The 19,202-nt window shown below is 31.8% G+C and overlaps 1 protein-coding gene across 2 annotated transcripts in view; it reads left to right on the forward strand.

Annotated features, from left to right (window-relative positions):
- Positions 1-19,202, forward strand: part of PLXDC2 (plexin domain containing 2) — a 518,304-nt gene that overhangs the window by 244,006 nt on the left and 255,096 nt on the right. For both annotated transcript variants that reach the window (XM_052000461.1, XM_052000460.1), the window contains exon 3: positions 12,413-12,559. In XM_052000461.1, coding sequence (XP_051856421.1) covers positions 12,413-12,559 — 147 coding nt within the window. The remainder of the gene's footprint in view (positions 1-12,412; positions 12,560-19,202) is intronic.

Here is a 19,202-nt window from a genome sequence, read left to right on the forward strand (position 1 = left end):
TTGGCAGAATGTGCCATGTATGAGAAAACTCCATAAATTCTGTGGATACTGAAAAGTTACCCAAACCATGATCTTACACTTGAGATCCTTAATTCAAAAATAGAAAATTTTGATTATATCAAATTGAAAAGTTTTTATACAAACAAAACAAGTGCAGACAAGATTAGAAGGGAAACAATAAACTGGGAAAACATTTTTACAATCAAAGGTTCTGATAAAGGCCTCATTTCCAAAATATATAGAGAACTGACTCTAATCTATAAGAAATCAAACCATTCTCCAATTGATAAATGGTAAAAGGATATGAACAGACAATTCTCAGACGAAGAAATTGAAACTATTTATAGATATATGAAAATATGCTCCAAATCATTATTAATCAGAGAAATGCAAATTAAGACAACTCTGAGATACCACTACACACCTGTCAGATTGGCTAGAATGACAGGGAAAGATAATGTGGAATTTTGGAGGGAATGTGGGAAAACAGGGACACTGATACATTGTTGGTGGAATTGTGAACACATCCAGCCATTCTGGAGAGCAATTTGGAACTATGCTCAAAAAGTTATCAAACTGTACATACCCTTTGATCCAGCAGTGTTTCTACTGGGCTTATATCCCAAAGAGATACTAAAGAAGGGAAAGGGACCTGTATGTGCCAAAATGTTTGTGGCAGCCCTTTTTGTAGTGGCTAGAAGCTGGAAAATGAAAGGATGCCCATCAATTGGAGAATGGTTGAGTAAATTGTGGTATATGAATATTATGGAATATTATTGTTCTGTAAGGAATGACCAGCAGGATGAATACAGAGAGGACTGGCGAGACTTACATGAACTGATGCTGAGTGAAATGAGCAGAACCAGGAGATCATTATATACCTCAACAACGATACTGTTTGAGGATGTATTCTGATGGAAGTGGATCTCTTCGATAAAGAGAGCTAATTCAGTTTCAATTGATAAATGATGGACAGAAGCAGCTACACCCAAAGAAAGAACACTGGGAAATGAATATAAACCGTTTGCACTTTTGTTTTTCTTTCCGAGTTATTTATAGTTTCTGAATCCAATTCTCCCTGTGCATCAAGAAAACTGTTTGGTTCTGCACACATATATTGTATCTAGGATATACTATAACCTATTCAACATGTAAAGGACTGCTTGCCATCTGGGGAAGGGGGTGGAGGGAGGGAGGGAAAAAAATCAGAACAGAAGTGAATGCAAGGGATAATGCTGTAAAAAATTACCCTGGCATGGGTTCTGTCAATAAAAAGTTATTAAAAAAAAGAGAGATACTTAATTCATCCCACAGTTGTATTAGTTTGACCTCAAGGTAAATTTTGGGATCAAGGATAATATTTAAAGTGAGATTTTGAAGAAAATATTGATAGATTTTTAATCCATCAATTGACATTTAGATTTCTTATCTATTAGAGGACATTTTTCCCCACCAGTAATAATAATGTTCTTCTTTCATGTGTTCTGCTTATTGTGTAGTTCCATCTGGCCATTCACTCACATAAATGGGTTTTCATTGCAGAAAAAAAAATCAATGATAACTTTAGTTAATTAACAAAAACAATTGAATTCTATTTTTATTCTTCCAGAAACAGTATTTCTATAAAGTTATAAAGTATATAAAAAGGTATTTTAAATACAGTATTTACTAGGAGAAAATGAAATCTATTATTAATGGATAAAGATGCATCAGGAATTGTTCTATTTTCTTTTTCTTTTCACCTGTTAGGGTTCAGTAAGTGTCCAATAAGGCATCTATATATTTATTAAAAGAAAGGAAACTTTTCCCCACTGGATGCAATGTAAGAGTGACTTTATGGTTTTCAGCATGATACTTATTTATGAAAATCGTTTCCCAATTTTGCAGTCTTCAGTGCATTGGATCATTTGCTACTTGTGATTCATGAGAAGCACTCTCCTGACGTCAGAGAATTTATGCTCTAATAAATGTTCCTAGATTAAGAATATTGTAAGTTTAAAATTTCCATCTTGCTCTGAAGAGCAACTAGGAACAGAGATTGATTAAAAATGTTCTGCATTTTTTAAAATGACAAAGTCAAGTTTTTAATAGCTGTTTTTCTAATCATCTTTTTTATTCTTTTCTTAAATATTCAGTTCTTCACTTAATAATATATTTAACAACATATATTTGTTAAAATTAGATTTTGAGAGTTCTCTGAATTCTTCAAACATAAATGGAGTATGAAATATACCTGAAGATCTGTTTGGATATCTCCTTTGGTCCTATCACTCTCTAATTTTTATTATTATAATACACATGCTTCCCTTCCCTTCTATTCTAACACATAAAACCCATATAAGTTCTATGATTACAAGACATTATATCTTTTTAATGTTGTTTCCATTTTATTTGTCTCAATTACTTGTAAATTTTTTAACATTTTTAAATTTTGATTTCCAAATTTTCTCTCTTCATCCTCCACTGTCTCTTGAGAAAGCAAGCAATCTGATATAGATTATGCAAGTGAACTCATGCAAAACATTTTTCCATATTAGACATGTTACAAAAGAAAATACAGATTTTATCCTGAACACATACACACAAAAATAAAATATGCTTCATTTTTTAAAATAAAATGTTAGGTCTAAAATGTGTGCTTGTCTCTGCACTCAGAATCTTAATATTTTTTTCTATGGAGATGTATAGTGATTTCATCATTAGTCCTTCAGAACAGTATTGAATTATTGTATTGCTGAGAATAGTTGTCGTTTACCGTTGATTGCCATTCAATATTGTTGTTACTGTGTATAATTTTCTCCTGATTCTGCTCAATTCAGTATGTATCAGTTCATATATGTCTTTCTAGGTGTTTCTGAAACTATCCTGCTTATCATTTCTTATAGTACAATTGTAATCTATCATAAACTAACTACAACTTGTTCAGCCTACCCCAATTGGTGGGTATTTCCTCAGTTTCTAATTTGCCACAACAAAACAAGCTACTGAAAATATTGTTTTTTATTTCTTTGGGATAAAGACCTAGTAGTGATATTACTGGCTAAAAAGGTCAAGCACAATTTTATAACCTTTTGGTAATAGTTCCAAATTGCTTTATAGAATGATGTGATCAGTTCTGAACTCCACAAACATTGCATTAATATCTCAATTTTTTCCACAGCCCTCCAAAGTTTGTCATTTTTTTTCTGTCACATAAGCCAATTCAATATGTGTGGGGTGTTCCTTCAGAGTTGTTTTAATTTGTGTTTCTCTAAACAACAATGGTTTAGAGCATTTTTATATGACTAGAGATAGCCTTGATTTCTTCTTTGAAAACTTCCTGTTCCTTTCCTTTGACAATTTATCATTTGGTTATTGACTAGTATTTTTATAAATTTGACTCAGTTATTTGTATTTTTGAAAATAAGGACTCTGTCAGACAAACTTGTTATAAATCCCCACCTCGAGTTTCCTGCTTTCTTTCTAAAATCAGCTGCATTGATTTTGTGGAAAACCTTTTTTTTTTAATTTAATTTTATTTTTTAATAACTTTTTATTGATAGAATGCATGGGAGGGTAATTTTTTTACAGCATTATCCCTTGCTGCCACAAACATTTTGGCACATACAGGTCCCTTTCCTTTCTTTAGTATCTCTTTGGGGTATAAGCCCAGTAGAAACACTGCTGGATCAAAGGGTATGCACAGTTTTTTTTTTTTTTTTTGAAGTTTTATGCTTTTTGAGCATAGTTCCAAATTGCTCTCCAGAATGGCTGGATGTGTTCACAATTCCACCAACAATGTATCAGTGTCCCTGTTTTCCCACATTCCCTCCAACATTCCACATTATCTTTCCCTGTCATTCTAGCCAATCTGACAGATGTGTAGTGGTATCTCAGAGTTGTCTTAATTTGCATTTCTCTGATTAATAATGATTTGGAGCATATTTTCATATGTCTATAAATAGTTTCAATTTCTTTGTCTGAGAATTGTCTGTTCATATCCTTTGACCATTTATCAATTGGAGAATGGTTTGATTTCTTATAAATTAAAGTCAGTTCTCTATATATTTTGGAAATGAGGCCTTTATCAGAACCTTTGATTGTAAAAATGTTTTCCCAGTTTATTGTTTCCCTTCTAATCTTGTTTGCATTTGTTTTGTTTGTGGAAAACCTTTTTAATTTATTGATATGAAAATTACCTCTTGTCAAGAATGGCATAGAAAAAATTTCTGCACATATATGGATTTACTTGGATGATTTCTGAAGTTTGATGAGTTCTATAAATTCTAAATATTAACAATTAATGAGAGATAATGGTGCAAGGGATATAAGGTCAACTTAAGAGTCAGAAGAATAGAAGTTCAAATCCAGTCTTTGCTACATGTTGTGTGTGACTCTAAATAAATTACATTTTCAGTCCCAGGGAACTCACCCACATCAAATTTCCCAGACCAAATTTTCTTTCATGAAAATATTTTAATCAATATTCATATCCAAAAATTTCTATTACTGTAAGTTTCTTTTACAATAGAAGTAAAATAAATAGATTGGAAGGCTAACTGGACTTCAAAGAATCACTAAAATAATATTATAAAGAACATTTCAATAAGATTTCATATTACAGGTATTCTATGCACTTTAATGTAAATAATCTTAAAGCTATATTGAAAGGCTTTGATTTATGGGATGTAAAAAGCATTTTATTAGGTGTGGATCAAGGTACTAGTAAAAACAGTGCCATAAAACAGTCAAATGAATTTACCATTATAGGCCTGAGCCTTGATTCATACAGTAATGGTAGGAATTTTAGTAATAAGTTACTCTATTACTTTGTTCTCAATTTTTATAAAATATGAATACTCGATACTTTACTGGTAAAAAAAAAAATCAATATATAAAATGAACCACATAATGTATGTTCTTTTTGTTTCTTCAGAATGGATTTTTTGTGCCTTATTTTTCACTGGAAAAGATTCTTTTTTTTTTTTTTTTGACAAGAATTCTTTTAAACATACAACATATGTTTGCCCATATTAACACCTTACAATAAACCATTCCAATGGTATTCATAATTCACCAAACAAACCACTGATATAAATCAGAACACTAATCAGAAGTAGATTTTCATCATGTTTAAAGATTCCAAATTCTAAGCTAACATATGGAAATGAAATAACAGGAAGATATACCTCCAAAGATCTAGCCATATATTCTCTTATTAACCTTTTTATATATTCATTTTTTTAATCCCCTACAAGTTCCTTTGAGAAATAAATAAAGTTAGCCAGAAAAATGCATTCTGTACTGCATGTTTTGAGTTTATTTTCTTATTAATCAACATTACAAAAATTACAACCCAAATCCCAAATCAACCATTTCTATATTTTATCTTATTTTTTTTCAACTGGCTGAGTGTTAAGTAGAAATTTATATGAAACTTTGGGGGTGGGGATTGCATTATTAGTAGGGATTTGGAGCATTTTTCATGTAGTTTAATTTGAAATTCTTGATTTGATAGCATGGTATTTATAGCCTTTCATCTCATGTATTGGAAGGCTTACTTTTCAAAGTCATGTATATATTTGTTTCCTCTAGATCTTGAATTTCTTACCCTTATTAGAGATATTTTTTCAAAGTTTTTTTTTCTCAATCAACATCTTGGGTTCTTATTTTATTGACTTGTATTAAAGTTTTATTGTGTAAATTTTAGTGAAAATTTTTAATTTCATGTCATCAATCTCTTTTCTCTTAAATGGTAACCATTATTACTACTGTAATATTCTCTCTCTAATATAACTGTGCAAGGAACTGGGCTATAATCTTTTTTAAGGGTGACCTAACTATTCAAATCACATAATTTTGATTTTATGGTCATTTATTAGATGACTATGACATAATCATATGAATGGTAATTTGCTGGGTTGTTTTCTATTTTTCTTAGCAATTCTTGTCAAATACAGATTTTTTTCTCAAAAGATTTATATCCTTCACTTTAACAAACACTGGATTACAAAGCCCACCTATTTCTGTTATTCAACTATTTCTATTGTTTAAATTGCTAATCTTTTCTTCAGTTCTATTTTTCTCCTTTTTAAGCCAGTAGCAAACAGTGTCCAAACAAAACTTAAAATGTACTTCAAAAATTTTAAATGGTTGCCATTTAAAACTATTTGATTTTTTATAATTACTTAGCACTAGTTTAATATAAGTATTTAATTTTTAATAGTTTAAGAAACCATTGGTGATAATATCCTGTATTCAAGATTGTATTGCTGTCTAGTGGAATTTTAAAGAAAACTCAGCAAATATCCATAAATATGTAACTATTATGTACAGAGCACTGTTCTAGGAGATGAGGAATATAGACTGATCATTTAGGTAATATAGAGAGATTTCATGAAGCATGTTTTAAATTTAGCTAAACTGTATTTTCTTTGTCTATTATTTGTTATTGAGAGTGATACTTCTGTGGTTGAGGGATAGAGAGAGATTTATTAAGAAATGAAGATGATCTAAGACAAAATATTTCATAAAAAGTTATTTTAAAAGGCATGTGAATGACATTACTAAGAGTTGTAAAGGAAAAAGAGGAATATCAAGGAAAGAATGAGCAGTCTAGAACTAAATAAACTAACATCAATTAATTTTAACATTGTATACAGTACTCAACATACTATAGCTTCATCATTGAGGGGATATTCAAAGGGGTAAGAGAAGAACCATGAAGGGTAGTCCCTCCAAGCCAAGCTAGCAGAAAATACCTATTAGGAAGTAAACACTTTGAAATTTTGCACAACAACAAAGGGCAAGAAATAATAAGACTAGTAAATTTGACCCTAAGAAACACACTCTAGTGGCATTGAATAAAGGAGTTTTAAGAAGGTTGATTGAAGCAAAAGTTAGATGCTAAGGGTTTAAGAAGAAAATTGATGTTGAAGAACACAAGTAATAAGCAACTTTCAAGTATTTTAAAAATTATAAGGAAGAGAAAGTAAATTATTTTAATATTGTTTAAAGGTAACAATAAGATTTTTTAAATGCTGAAAGAGAGAGTTGAGTTGGTTCTGAGTCGAAGTTTAAAAACTGAATGGAAAATGATTCTAAAAACTTATGATGGAGAAATAAAAAGAAATTTATATATCTCAACTTATTCATATTGATTTTTTTTGAAATGATAACAACTGCACATTATCTTACTTCCCTGCTTTAATCTGTGTAATCTTATCCTTTAGTGTGACCTCAACTACATAACATTTCTCAGCATGCTTGAACAAAATGGATTTTTTGCTATTATATATACTTGGATTTCTAACTGAAATAGAGGCATCACAGTTGTGCTATTTTTTTTGCGTTGATTATGTTAGAGATGTTTTAACTTTTGAACAGAAATGTTTTTTCATAGTCCTCTTTAAGTCTCTGTTATTCTTCTATTGAACAAAATGTGGCCCAAGGAAAGAATATGGTTTAAAAAAATCCACCTGGTTTAGAATGAACATTCTAATGTTCATTAAATTAAGGATTACTTCTGGCCTTTAACATATTACATAGAACCAGTAACTTCTTCTAATTCCTCTTGAGTAAAAGTAAAACAAAATATAATGCAACATTTATATTTTGATACACGTAAGTTTCTTCAACATCAAAATTGTTTTCTCTCAACTAAATATCTAAAGTATTTAGATTGTGGGTAAAAGGGAAACAAAATTGTATTCCTATAAATGCCCCCAAACAATTAGTTTTCCAGAGAGTAGTACTCTAGTAGCATTGGATTCTTGAAGCTAAATTATTGACATTTATGCCTCCTTGTGGAAATTCTTTCCAAAGTTTCATCTTAGGGACAACACATGCATATAGGCAACTCAGAGACTTAAAGTTACATGGAGGGGAGACTGAGAAAGTAACAGGCTTTCCCATGGTCATCCACACATTATGTGGCTAGAATATGTCAGAAATTTGACATGAATTCATATCTTCCTTGAAAAGAAAGATTTCTGTATATTAAACCACCATTTTTATTTTATTATTTTCTTTTGATAAAATCTTTGAAAATATTAGATCAGAAGAGGAAGAGTTCAGAAAATCACTTTCTATGGTAATTTATATCCTTATAGTCACTCATTTAAGTGAAAAATACAAAATATTTCTGTCTCAAAAATGTATTTGACACTTGATGAAACACATCCTTAAAGGCTTTTTCCCTTATAAGACCTTATAAGACACACACACACACACACACACACACACATACACATTATATATATATATATATATATATATATATATATATATGTATATTAGATTTTAAAAGATTGTTTGATAAACAGAAATGTATTTACAACATTTTAAAATATCTTCTGATTACTACTGTGAAATGAGACACAATACATGAAGATAATGAATTGGGCTAATATTTAATGATGGGGGGGTGGGAGAGGGAGAGAGAAGAGGGAGAGAATGAGAGAGACTGACGAGAGAATTTTTTTAACAGCAATAATAATTTTTCTGTTGATTATGTTTTCATTGATGAATATGATGAAATTCCATAATCTTTGGGCCAAAAAAAAAATGATGGATGATCTAAAACACAATTGAAATACACAAGACTGCAGAATACTTTTGAAAATGGCTTATATTCAAGAATTGTTGTGAAGGATATCACTAAGAAGATATATAATTGGAAAAGAAAGTAGAATATCCATATTGCATGAGTAGGTAACAGAATGAAAACAAAATATAAATGATGCATAGAGGAAAGCCTTCAGCACCTTGGATAGATCTCAGAGTATCTGCAAATTATTGTGATCTAGAATTATACAACATAAATGTGAATTTTAGTCTTTGAAGATAGATGAGATATACACATGAGTGAGGTAAAATTCATTTAAATATTTATGTTTGAGTATTTTAATTGTTTTTATTGATAACACTGGGAGAAATATGTAACTGTTAAGATGAGCTATCATTTATGTTGTGTGTAGTCTCAAGGTTTTCAGTGTATGGAAGTATTCAGGAAAACCTCTAGAAAAGTTGGATTAAACTGCAATGTTGAAGTAAGTTTTGAGTTTTAAAAGGAATACCTGTCATATATATATGCTCAGTCCACTTATAGATATCCGAGAATGAAAATCACAGATAATATCAATGAAGACTTCTAAAAATATGTTATCATCAGCATTCCTTGAGCATAATTGCCAAAACATCTATGTAAAATTTTTAAAAATTTTATTCAGTTTAGTTGTACAACAATAGCTTAAACAACTCTTCTGGTTCAACTGTTCCAATTTTATTATCTACTAAGTTAACTGAATCTTTTTGTTTGTATTTATTCAGCAAGAGTGATTTGCAGACGTTTAAAATATTCAATGAGATTTGGCTCACCCAGGCTTTCATTTGCACTTGACTGACTAGCTAATACCTAAGATTAAATGATAGGTATCCAATAGGATCTTTTCTGTGTTTTTTTTTTTTTTTAATTTAAGATGACCTTCATTTTCAGAGTCAATTATTATATAATAATGTATACAATTATATAAAGGAGGAAAATGCATTTCTCATCTATAATTTCATTTTTCCAAAGATAAAAATGTTCTCTTAGGTTCCCATATGAAGGAGGACATGAAAGAGGCAGACATGTCTGTGGTTGGAAAGTCCTGAATTCCTATCTCAGTAAACTTCTATGAGAAAACATGATTCTCACATATAAATGAAAGGTGTTTATGAGCAACAGTAACCATTATATTTCTAATCATTTAATTGAAATGCTGTAATTTGAAAGTCTATTTTAAAGATGTTCAAAATTCACTAGATAAGCAACATTTAGAAATTGAAATTTCCAGGCAGAACAACTATACAGTCAATGGTTCATCAGAATCCACTAACATTTATTAAGAACCAATTGAATTGATACTGCAAGACACTGTAGGGAAAAAAAACAAAAACAAAAAACAACTAAGCTATATCTAAACTCATGAAGTTTAAGTTCTACTGAAGTGTGGGTGTTGAATAGATACAGCATGAATAGAAATAGATAAAGAATTATTTGAGATGATAGAGAAGATTATGAGTTAACAAAATTACATTAAGATCCTTGGAGATATCTGAGTATTCTACAAGACAGTGAGGAAAAGAAACTGCATACCAGGGAGAGGGGATTGTTGTTGAAAATACATAGCAGTGAAAGATGAACAGATATAGATAATAGATATAGAGAATAGATAAAATAAAGAGAACATGAATGAGAATTCTCTGAATAAGTTTGGGTAAGTTTCAGACTATAAAAATTCTAATTATTATACTAAGGTACTTGAAATTAACTAAAAAAAATAGAGAGGCATTTGAAACTTAATCAGCCTTTTATGTAAAATTATTTTGGAAACTGTATGGAGGATAATATGGAGGTATGGTATTTGTTGCTATGGTTTCTGATCAATCAGATCGCAAACAAGGAATAATCAATTATTAAGCATCAATAATGTGCCAGTCACTAAATAACATTATAAAGGAAATAACAGACTACAGAATATGCTTCATACATTATGTGAATGTTTCTTATTAATAAATATCAAGTAATGTTAATTGACTTGGGTGTCCTTTTCTACCATTATTCTGCTTTTCATACCATCAAATAACCAGAGTTTCTTGCTATAAAAGTGAAGTTCTTTGTGAAAATTTTATTTTAATAAATCTGAGTTTAGAATGACTGGGTCTTTATAAGATTAAAATGCAAAAGAAAACTCTTTGAAGCCCAATTAACAGGGTAAGTACCTAGAAGATATAGGGAGAATGGAGAAAATGTCATGCTGCTCTGATCTGCTTCCATCTGCTATCTCCAGTTGTCTTTTACCACACAACTGTCTTGAAATAAACTAGGACTTTTAAGAGGAACAGGTGATGTGGTGGTGCATTCTAGATATTGGAGATAGAGATCGCAAAGCCATTGGGAAATAGTGTGTGTCATATAAGGAAAAATAAGGCCAGTTGACTCTAATATAAAAATAAATGCAGGAGAATAATGTTTAATAAAGCTGGGGAAAGAATGGGTGCAGATTGGGGATAGTTTTAAATGCCAAACATTATATATGTGATTCTGGTTCCTAAGATTTACACACACACACATTCTCGTGGTCGTTCTCTCTCTCTAAGAGAGAGAGAGAGAGAGAGAGAGAGAGAGAGAGAGAGAAAGAGAGAAAGAGAGAAACGACCACGAGAATGTGTGTGTGTGTTCCTAAGATTTACACACACACATATTCTCGTGTTCGTTCTCTCTCTCCCTCTCTCTCTCTCCCCCTCTCTCTCTCTCTCTCTCTCTCTCTCTCTCTCTCTCTCTTTCTCTCTCCCTCTCTCTCTCTCTCTCTCTCCCTCTCTCTCTCTCTCTCTCTCCCTCTCTCTCTCTCTCTCTCTCTCTCTCTCTCCCTCTCTCTCTCTCTCTCTCTCTCTCTCTCTCTCTTCCCTCTCTCTCTCTCTCTCCCTCTCTCTCTCTCTCTCTCTCTCTCTCTCTCTCTCTCTCTCTCTCTCTCTCTCTCTTTCTCTCTCTCTCTCTCTCTCTCTCTCTCTCTCTCTCTCTCTCTCTCTCTCTCTCTCTCTCTCTCTCTCTCTTTCTTTCCCATGTATCATCCCGAATCATTTTCTTTAAAACAGGAACTTTTTCATTTTTCTCTTTGTATTTTTAGTGTGTAGGTATCTATATACCTAGATTATAGTAAATACTTAATACATGATTTTTAAAGTTGCATTTAAAAAAAATTAAAATTTGCTGAAAAATTGACAAGGGAATTAGTTAACTCTTATAATATTGCTCCTATAATACTGGCAGGCTGCTTCTCAGCAGAGATATTTCTTTTAATATTCAGAGCTTTGCATTAAGTAGTTTGTATACAGTGGAGGAATTCCTTGCCAAACATGATGCTGGATGCCATAATTATTGTTAAAGAACATTCAGAAAAAAGTTATAGTTAATAAACAAAATGAGAGACAAGAAATCTTGAGAATTCTTTCATTTCCAAAATCATTAGCTAAGAGCTGACTATATATTGCTATTATTAAAGCAGAGAAGCTGCCATTAAGTATCCTCTGATTTTCACTCACCTGGAAGTTAGCACTAATTGTGTTCAGATTTCACCACTTTCCCCAAGAACTATTCTTATGTTTAGAGAGTCAATAATGGTATACAATATTTGTTTTAAGATTTTTTTGGACACAGAGAACATATTTGCATCCATTTTTGTTCATTTTCAAATATTTCCCATAAAGGATTTCTAATTTATATATTGTGCATCTTAGTTCACTTCCTTTGAAATAAATGAATCCCTATAGTCTCTTTGAGGAATAACAAGCCTTCTAAACTCAAAGGTATTTGTACTAATTGTCTGGGAATTGTTTCTGTTTGTAATACATTTGTGTTGTTTTTTTTTTCTCTCTTTCTATATTGTTACAGGAGGATACAGATCATAATTACTATATTTCCAGGATATATGGGCCATTTGACTCTGCCAGCCGGGATTTGTGGGTGAATATGGACCAAAAGGAAAAAGATAAAGTGAAGATTCATGGGATTTTGTCCAATACCCATCGGCAAGCTGCAGTAAGAGATTTGACGTATACTCATTTTTCCCCCTGAAAAGCTATTATTTTAATTGCTATAATTGTAACATTTATTGAGAAAACTACTCAGGGAAAGTCAACTTTAAAATTGCCTGAAGGCTTTTATGGAAAATAAAGAAATGAAGTTATTTAAGATAACCTGCATTTGTTTAGCAATTTTCTTCTCATGAGATGCTACAGAAAGAACAGAATACCTTAGCTTTGCGATTTATTTTAAATGTTTTTGAGAATCTCTTTAGCTCATAGTCCTATACCGCAGAAACATTTTAAAACTGTTTTCTTCAGTTATGACCAACTTGAATCCATAGAAGTCATCAATTCTACCATTTCCATGTGTATATATTGTTAATTCATAACCATGGAATAAAATTGGCTCAGATGGGATATTCTTCTATTTGTATATAGCTACTCCCCACTATCAATTCTCTTTTCCCTATAACCATATTGTTTATCTTTTGTTTGGCAGAAACCTATATTTGGAGTCACTTTCTTATAAAAGAATCCTATGAGTCCTTGTTGGGAACATGGAATTGGGATAGAAAGAATTTTTAAAGGCCATGTTGCCCTACCCTTCAGTTATGCAAATTAGGAAAGTGTCCTAGTTCACAGAAATAATAAGGTAAAGAACCAAATTTAGAACCCAGGTTCTCCGATTTCTCAATCAACATGGAAAAAAAAATTACCTCAAACCAGTTGATTCTAAGGACAAAGTTAGAACTCTGAATTGAAAGGTAAAAGAATATATAATGTAGCTGGTTACATATCCCTCAATCCATTTGTTTTTTCTTTCATATGGCATATTTAATGAATGCTTATTATGTTTAAAGCACTGTATTAGACATCAATTTTCTTCTGGAAATATTTGGTATTTGTATCAAATACCCTTTGATACAATGATTACTAAATTATAAGAAATAAGTTTATTTTTCAATTCAATAATATTTTATTTTTTAAAATGTCATATATCGTTTTCTTGCAACATTTATTTTTGTAAGATTTTGAGTTCTAAATGTTTTTCTTCCTCCTCTTTCTTCAAGGAAGTGAGCAATCTGATATAAATTATAAATGTACAATCATTTTAATATGTTCCCATATATTAGTCATTTCTGAAAAAAAAAGAATAAAAGGAAAAATAATGATAAAGAAAAACAAACCCAAAAGGATGAAAATACTATACTTTGATCTGCATTTAGTGTCCAAAGTTCTCTCTCTAGATGCAGATGATGTTTTTCCATCCCAAGTCTATTAGTATTGTTTTAGATTAATGTATTGCAAGTGTATCACACTTGATCATATATATCTTGCTCTTGCTGTGTATAATATTTCAATCCTGCTCAATTTACTCAGAATCAGTTCATGTAAGTTCAAAAAGTCTTTCCAGGCTTTTCTGAAATCAGCCTGCTGGTCATTTGTCATGGAACAATATTATTCCATTATATTGAGATACCATTCCCCAGTTGATGGGAATCCACTCATTTTCCAATTTCTTGCCACTACAAAAGAACTAATACAAACATTTTTGCACATGTGAGTTCTTTCCCATTGTTTATGCTCTTTTTGGGATACAAACCCAGTAGTGAGATTTCTGGATTAAAGGGTTTGCACAATTTTATAAACTTTTGGGCATAGCTGCTTATTACTCTCCAGAATGGTTAGATCAGAAACACATATTTATATTTTTAAAATCTCAATTGCTTGAATACTGCCTATATAATAGATAGCAGGAATGTTCTAGGCATTGCACAGATCATGGTGATTAATACTGGTTCACACTCTTAAAATAGCAAAACTCATTCTTTATTGACTTTCCATTATTATTCCTAGCTTTAATCTAAAAAAAAAGAGAAAATAATAGGATTATATCTTTTTAAAATGTCATTTAAGAAGCACTAGTTATATATCTAATACTAAGCATTATTTGTGTATATCAATTATGTATTCATCGTTCATTTATGTATATAAGTATGGAGGTCCATGGACCTAGGTTGTAACAGATTTTTTAAAAAGTTAAAAATCCTTGAGCATTTGTTAGATATTAAATATCAGCAGTATTTTCTAAAGCTGAATGGAAAACTAAGTAAGGTATCTCCTCTCCGATAGGCTCAATTTTTTTTTTTTTTGTTTTGTTTTGTTTTTTCTCTCTAGGGACAATAAACCCATCACAAGATGACAAGTTCTAAAATATTTTACTGTGGAATTTAGGTCAGATTCTCAAAAGAGAGAGAAAGGAAGAAAATCTGTAGATTAGACTGATGTCCAGCAGGTGTTCTCACAGCTTGCAGCTATTTCCCAGACACTAGGAGCAAGAAACAAGCCAGCTTGAGAGTAGATGAGTGAAAGGAGGTGTGAGGATTCTAGAAAATCCTATTACAGGCTGGCCTTTGTTAGAGAATGTTTCAGTCCAGAGCAACAATACCTATTGGATGTTTATAATCAGAGGCAAAACTTCATAGAAACACTAGCTTTTGATATGTGATGAGTATTTGGACAGGACCTTCCAGGGCCATTCCCATATATGAATAAATGTTATGAAAGGGTTTATTTCTTCTTGCAGCTCCTGCAGGAAACTCCAAAGAAGACCTCTGAGCTGTAAATGACAGATTAAATGATAGAATATTCACCATAGTAAGCAGGAATAGAACACTATTCTTATATTTATCTAGCTATTGAAATTATTCCTTCTTATTTTATTTAATTATTTTTAGCTACCCTAGGGAAACCTGTGGCCTATGTTGCCATGTCTACTGGAAGATGCCTTCAGCATGCATTATGATAACTACTTGGCAGAGAGATAGATACCCATACCATGTGTCTACATTTACCACTTTTAATTGCATGCAAATAACACATGAACTGTCCTTGGAGGGTGATCTGGAAAGGCAGTTAGCATAAATAGGCATCTACTTAGCTGCTTTGTGGGAAATCACAGACTATGGGCTGGAAAAAGATTCTACAATATTAAATTGCGAATGTCACCTTTGGAATTATTTCAGGTTTTCCTAACCAGTCTAAGGAACAGGATTTTTATTCAAAGAGCAGCAACTTTTAATTTTAAATATCTGCTTGTGATAAATGGAGACCATTTTGCATGTACACTATCTATATACAAAGAGTAAATCATGTATGCCCTGGAGAACATTGAATTCTTATATTTTTAAATGCTTTAGAAACATTTTTAAGACATAAAAAATAATCCTTAAAAATCCTGATAATATGTTTAATTGACACTTGTTGGCAGTAACTTTCAGTTTCTTAAACAAAGATAAGTTCCTCCGTTCCACTGAAAACAGACATCCCACAATTTCTCTGGTTCAGTGATTAAGGTACTAATGACTTTCCAAAAAGTAATCATTGTTTTGTATGAAAACATGAATTTAATTTTGTTCCAAGTTCACTTTAGATATTTTTCCATTTTTTGATTGTATTGTTACTTGAAAATGAAAATGTGACTGAAAAATGTAAGCCTATTCCACCATTCACTGACTGAACTTACTGTTCCATAGCTCACTGTTTATTAGGAAACAAATAAAGCCCTAGTGGACTAGGAAGAAAACATTACAAAGAAGCAATTTCTACAAGTAGTGTCAGAACACTTTCTACAAAGATAATCATTATTGTCACCATTTACATGTCACTTAATATTTCCCAAAGTAGTTTATAATAATTGCTATTAATTCTGCTTCATAGCTCTGTGAAATGAGTCTTTAATACTTCTTTCTATCCATTAAAAAAAGGTAAAATAGTAAGGAAATTAAAAGGAGTTTTGATCAAGAAAGAAAATCAAGTTAATATGAGATGTCATATTCTTAATTTTTATTGAGGAAGACTTTTAGAAGCAGAACATCTGGTTTATACAGACGTGGAAGGCTTTTTGTATTTAGTTTCCCTATTTCTTTTGAAAAGGCCAAGGAGCATGGCACAGATATCATGCTGATGTGGAATGTGACTGTGTCATTTCAATTCACATTGTCTTTAGGGCACTAAAAATGGTCTTAAAATAAGAAAAGGAACATGAGGCAGGAAGGGATTTTAATTTGTGTGAGGACATGTTCTCCAACATCACTGTGACCTTCTATAAAGATGATTCAACCAGGACACACAGACATACACACACATTCTCTCTCTCCCTCTCCCCTTCTCTACCTCTCTCTTCTCTCTCTTTCTTCCCCTTTCTCTCATGCACATATCACATGCAAATATGTGTGTATACTCTGAACCATTATATATAAGCATGGTGATCAATCAAGTAATGACTGTCTTCGGTGAAATAAAATAATATGGGCAGAGGAACCCTGTTTTTTTCTCCATAAATGAAGTATTATTTTTATGTTCCTCAAACATAACATGAGGAAGAATGTTTTGCTTTCTGCGAGAAAAAAAAAACTCGCGAGTTGAATTTAAACTGCAAAGACTTGAATTAAAAATAATACCAATATTAAAACAACAATTCAGATTTAGTCTCTCCAATTAAAAAAAATTAGTATGGAAAATGAAAGCATATAAGCTCCTGGAAGACAGGGACTTAAAAAAAAAAAACTGTCCTAGTAACCCTAGAAACTAACATAGGGATTTATATTTAGTAGGTAGTTTTAAATGGCTTATTAAATGAATAAAATATCAAATTACAAATAGCAATAACTTATTGTTATTAAAATTTATCAGGGTATATAAAATAAGCCCCATAATTTTCTTGATTTTATATAAAATTCTATATTTCCTCAATTTGGAGGCTTCTACCTTTCTGCTTGATTATTATCTGTCATAAATGGTCAAAGATTTGAATCCAGGGATTGTGCTAACCATATCTGAGATTTTCAATTCATTTTCTGGACCTTTAAGAGAAATTATTATTAACTAGTTACTTCCATATTTGAAAGATCTGTGATTTCATTAATATTGGTGCTTACATTGCTGACAATGTTCCTGTGTTAATGCTACTACTACTGCTATCACCACCATTACTACCACTGCTAGTATCATTGCTCCTCCTACTTCAACTACTCTTCCTCCTCCTCCTATTTACTACTGCTCCTAAGGTAACCTAGCAGTCACCAAATCTAGTTATGCTGCCTCTTTGGCAAGAAATACGCCAGCCCTTGAAGGGTCAACAGCTAATGTTTTCAACTCTTTAGCCACTGTCATAGCACCCCACTGGGATTGCTTTCAAAAGCCCAACATTATCTGAAATCAGAGAAAGCCTGTATGTGAGAGTTAAGAATATTTTTATTTTCATTTAGCTAATACTACTACTAATAAATGCTATTTATTAATGTCTTTTTTAAAAGTTTCCCATCACCAGCATTACATGGCAATAATTCAACTAGGTGGCAGGGTAGATAGAGGTGGAGGCAAGAAAACTCATCTTCCTGAGTTCAAATTTGGCCTAAAACACTAGCTTTGTGACCCATGGCAAGTTACTTAATTCTCATTTACCTCATTTTCCTCATCTGCAAAGCAACCTTGAGTGACAAACCACTATAGAATCTCTACCAAGGGAAAAAAAAATAGGTTTGCAAAGAGTTAGTTATCAATGAAACAACTGGGAAAAACAAAACAAAACAAAGCAATGTACCCCTGCTAAAGCAGCTTTTTTTTCACTACCATATCATATTACTGATTCATATTGAGCTTGCAGTCCCCTGCAACCCCCAGTTTGTTTTCATAACAATGGTGATCTATTAATGTTTCTATTTTTAACCAAATCCATCATAATTGACAGTGAAACTTTTTGAGCAAAGAATAGATGTAGTTTCAGCCATGCTTCAGGAATATCAGTTGCTCAACCTCTACTTGCTTATTTATCATCTTAAATCATTTATTAAGATAGACTCAATGGCATATTACTATAAGGTCCTTGATCCACATTTGAGAATCACTCCAGTACATACAATGAAATAAAAAGAGTCACTTCTTCTTAAATGGGATCTATAAGGATTTTAATTATCCTTCTCAACCTAGATAAAACATCAAGTTACTTATCAATAACTTGATTTTTCCCTTTTTGTCATTAAATTATAGAAAATAGAGGGACTACATACAGTGTTGTGGTCTTATGCTCTGCCTCAGAACATTTGATGATGAAAGGGAGGCAGAGAGAGAGAGAGGGAGAGAGAGAGAGAGGGAGGGAAGGAAGAAAAGGAGGAAGGAAAGAAAAGAGAGGGAGGGAGGGAGGAAAAGAGTTAGTTGAAGAGGTCATATAGAGAATATTCTGTCTTCTCTGGAGTCATGAAACCTCATAAAAATCATTGTAGTTAAACTATTATGTGGATAACAAGAACACTGAAGAAAATTTGAGCTATTTGGCTTCATCTAAAAATGAAGAAATTGGGTCTGGGACAAGGCTCAAAGGTTTTCAGGGAAGATGTCCCCAAAGTAATCTATTTGAGAGTTAACCTCAGAAGCAAGAATGTTTACCTTCTTCCTTAAAGTTAAATCAAACCCCATCACCCTATTGCTATAGATATGATTTAAACTTATTCCCTTTTATTGAGTCTCAAGTGCAGAGATGATAACTATATTATGATTATATAGAGGTTATATAGTAGCTAGAAGAGGCCACAATAGGTGGTGAACCTCCTACTTCCTGGGCTGACTGCAAAACAAGCTAGGTAGATGATTATCCA

Source organism: Antechinus flavipes, chromosome 5 (assembly GCF_016432865.1).
Source record: "Antechinus flavipes isolate AdamAnt ecotype Samford, QLD, Australia chromosome 5, AdamAnt_v2, whole genome shotgun sequence".
In the NCBI taxonomy this organism is placed as follows: domain Eukaryota; kingdom Metazoa; phylum Chordata; class Mammalia; order Dasyuromorphia; family Dasyuridae; genus Antechinus; species Antechinus flavipes.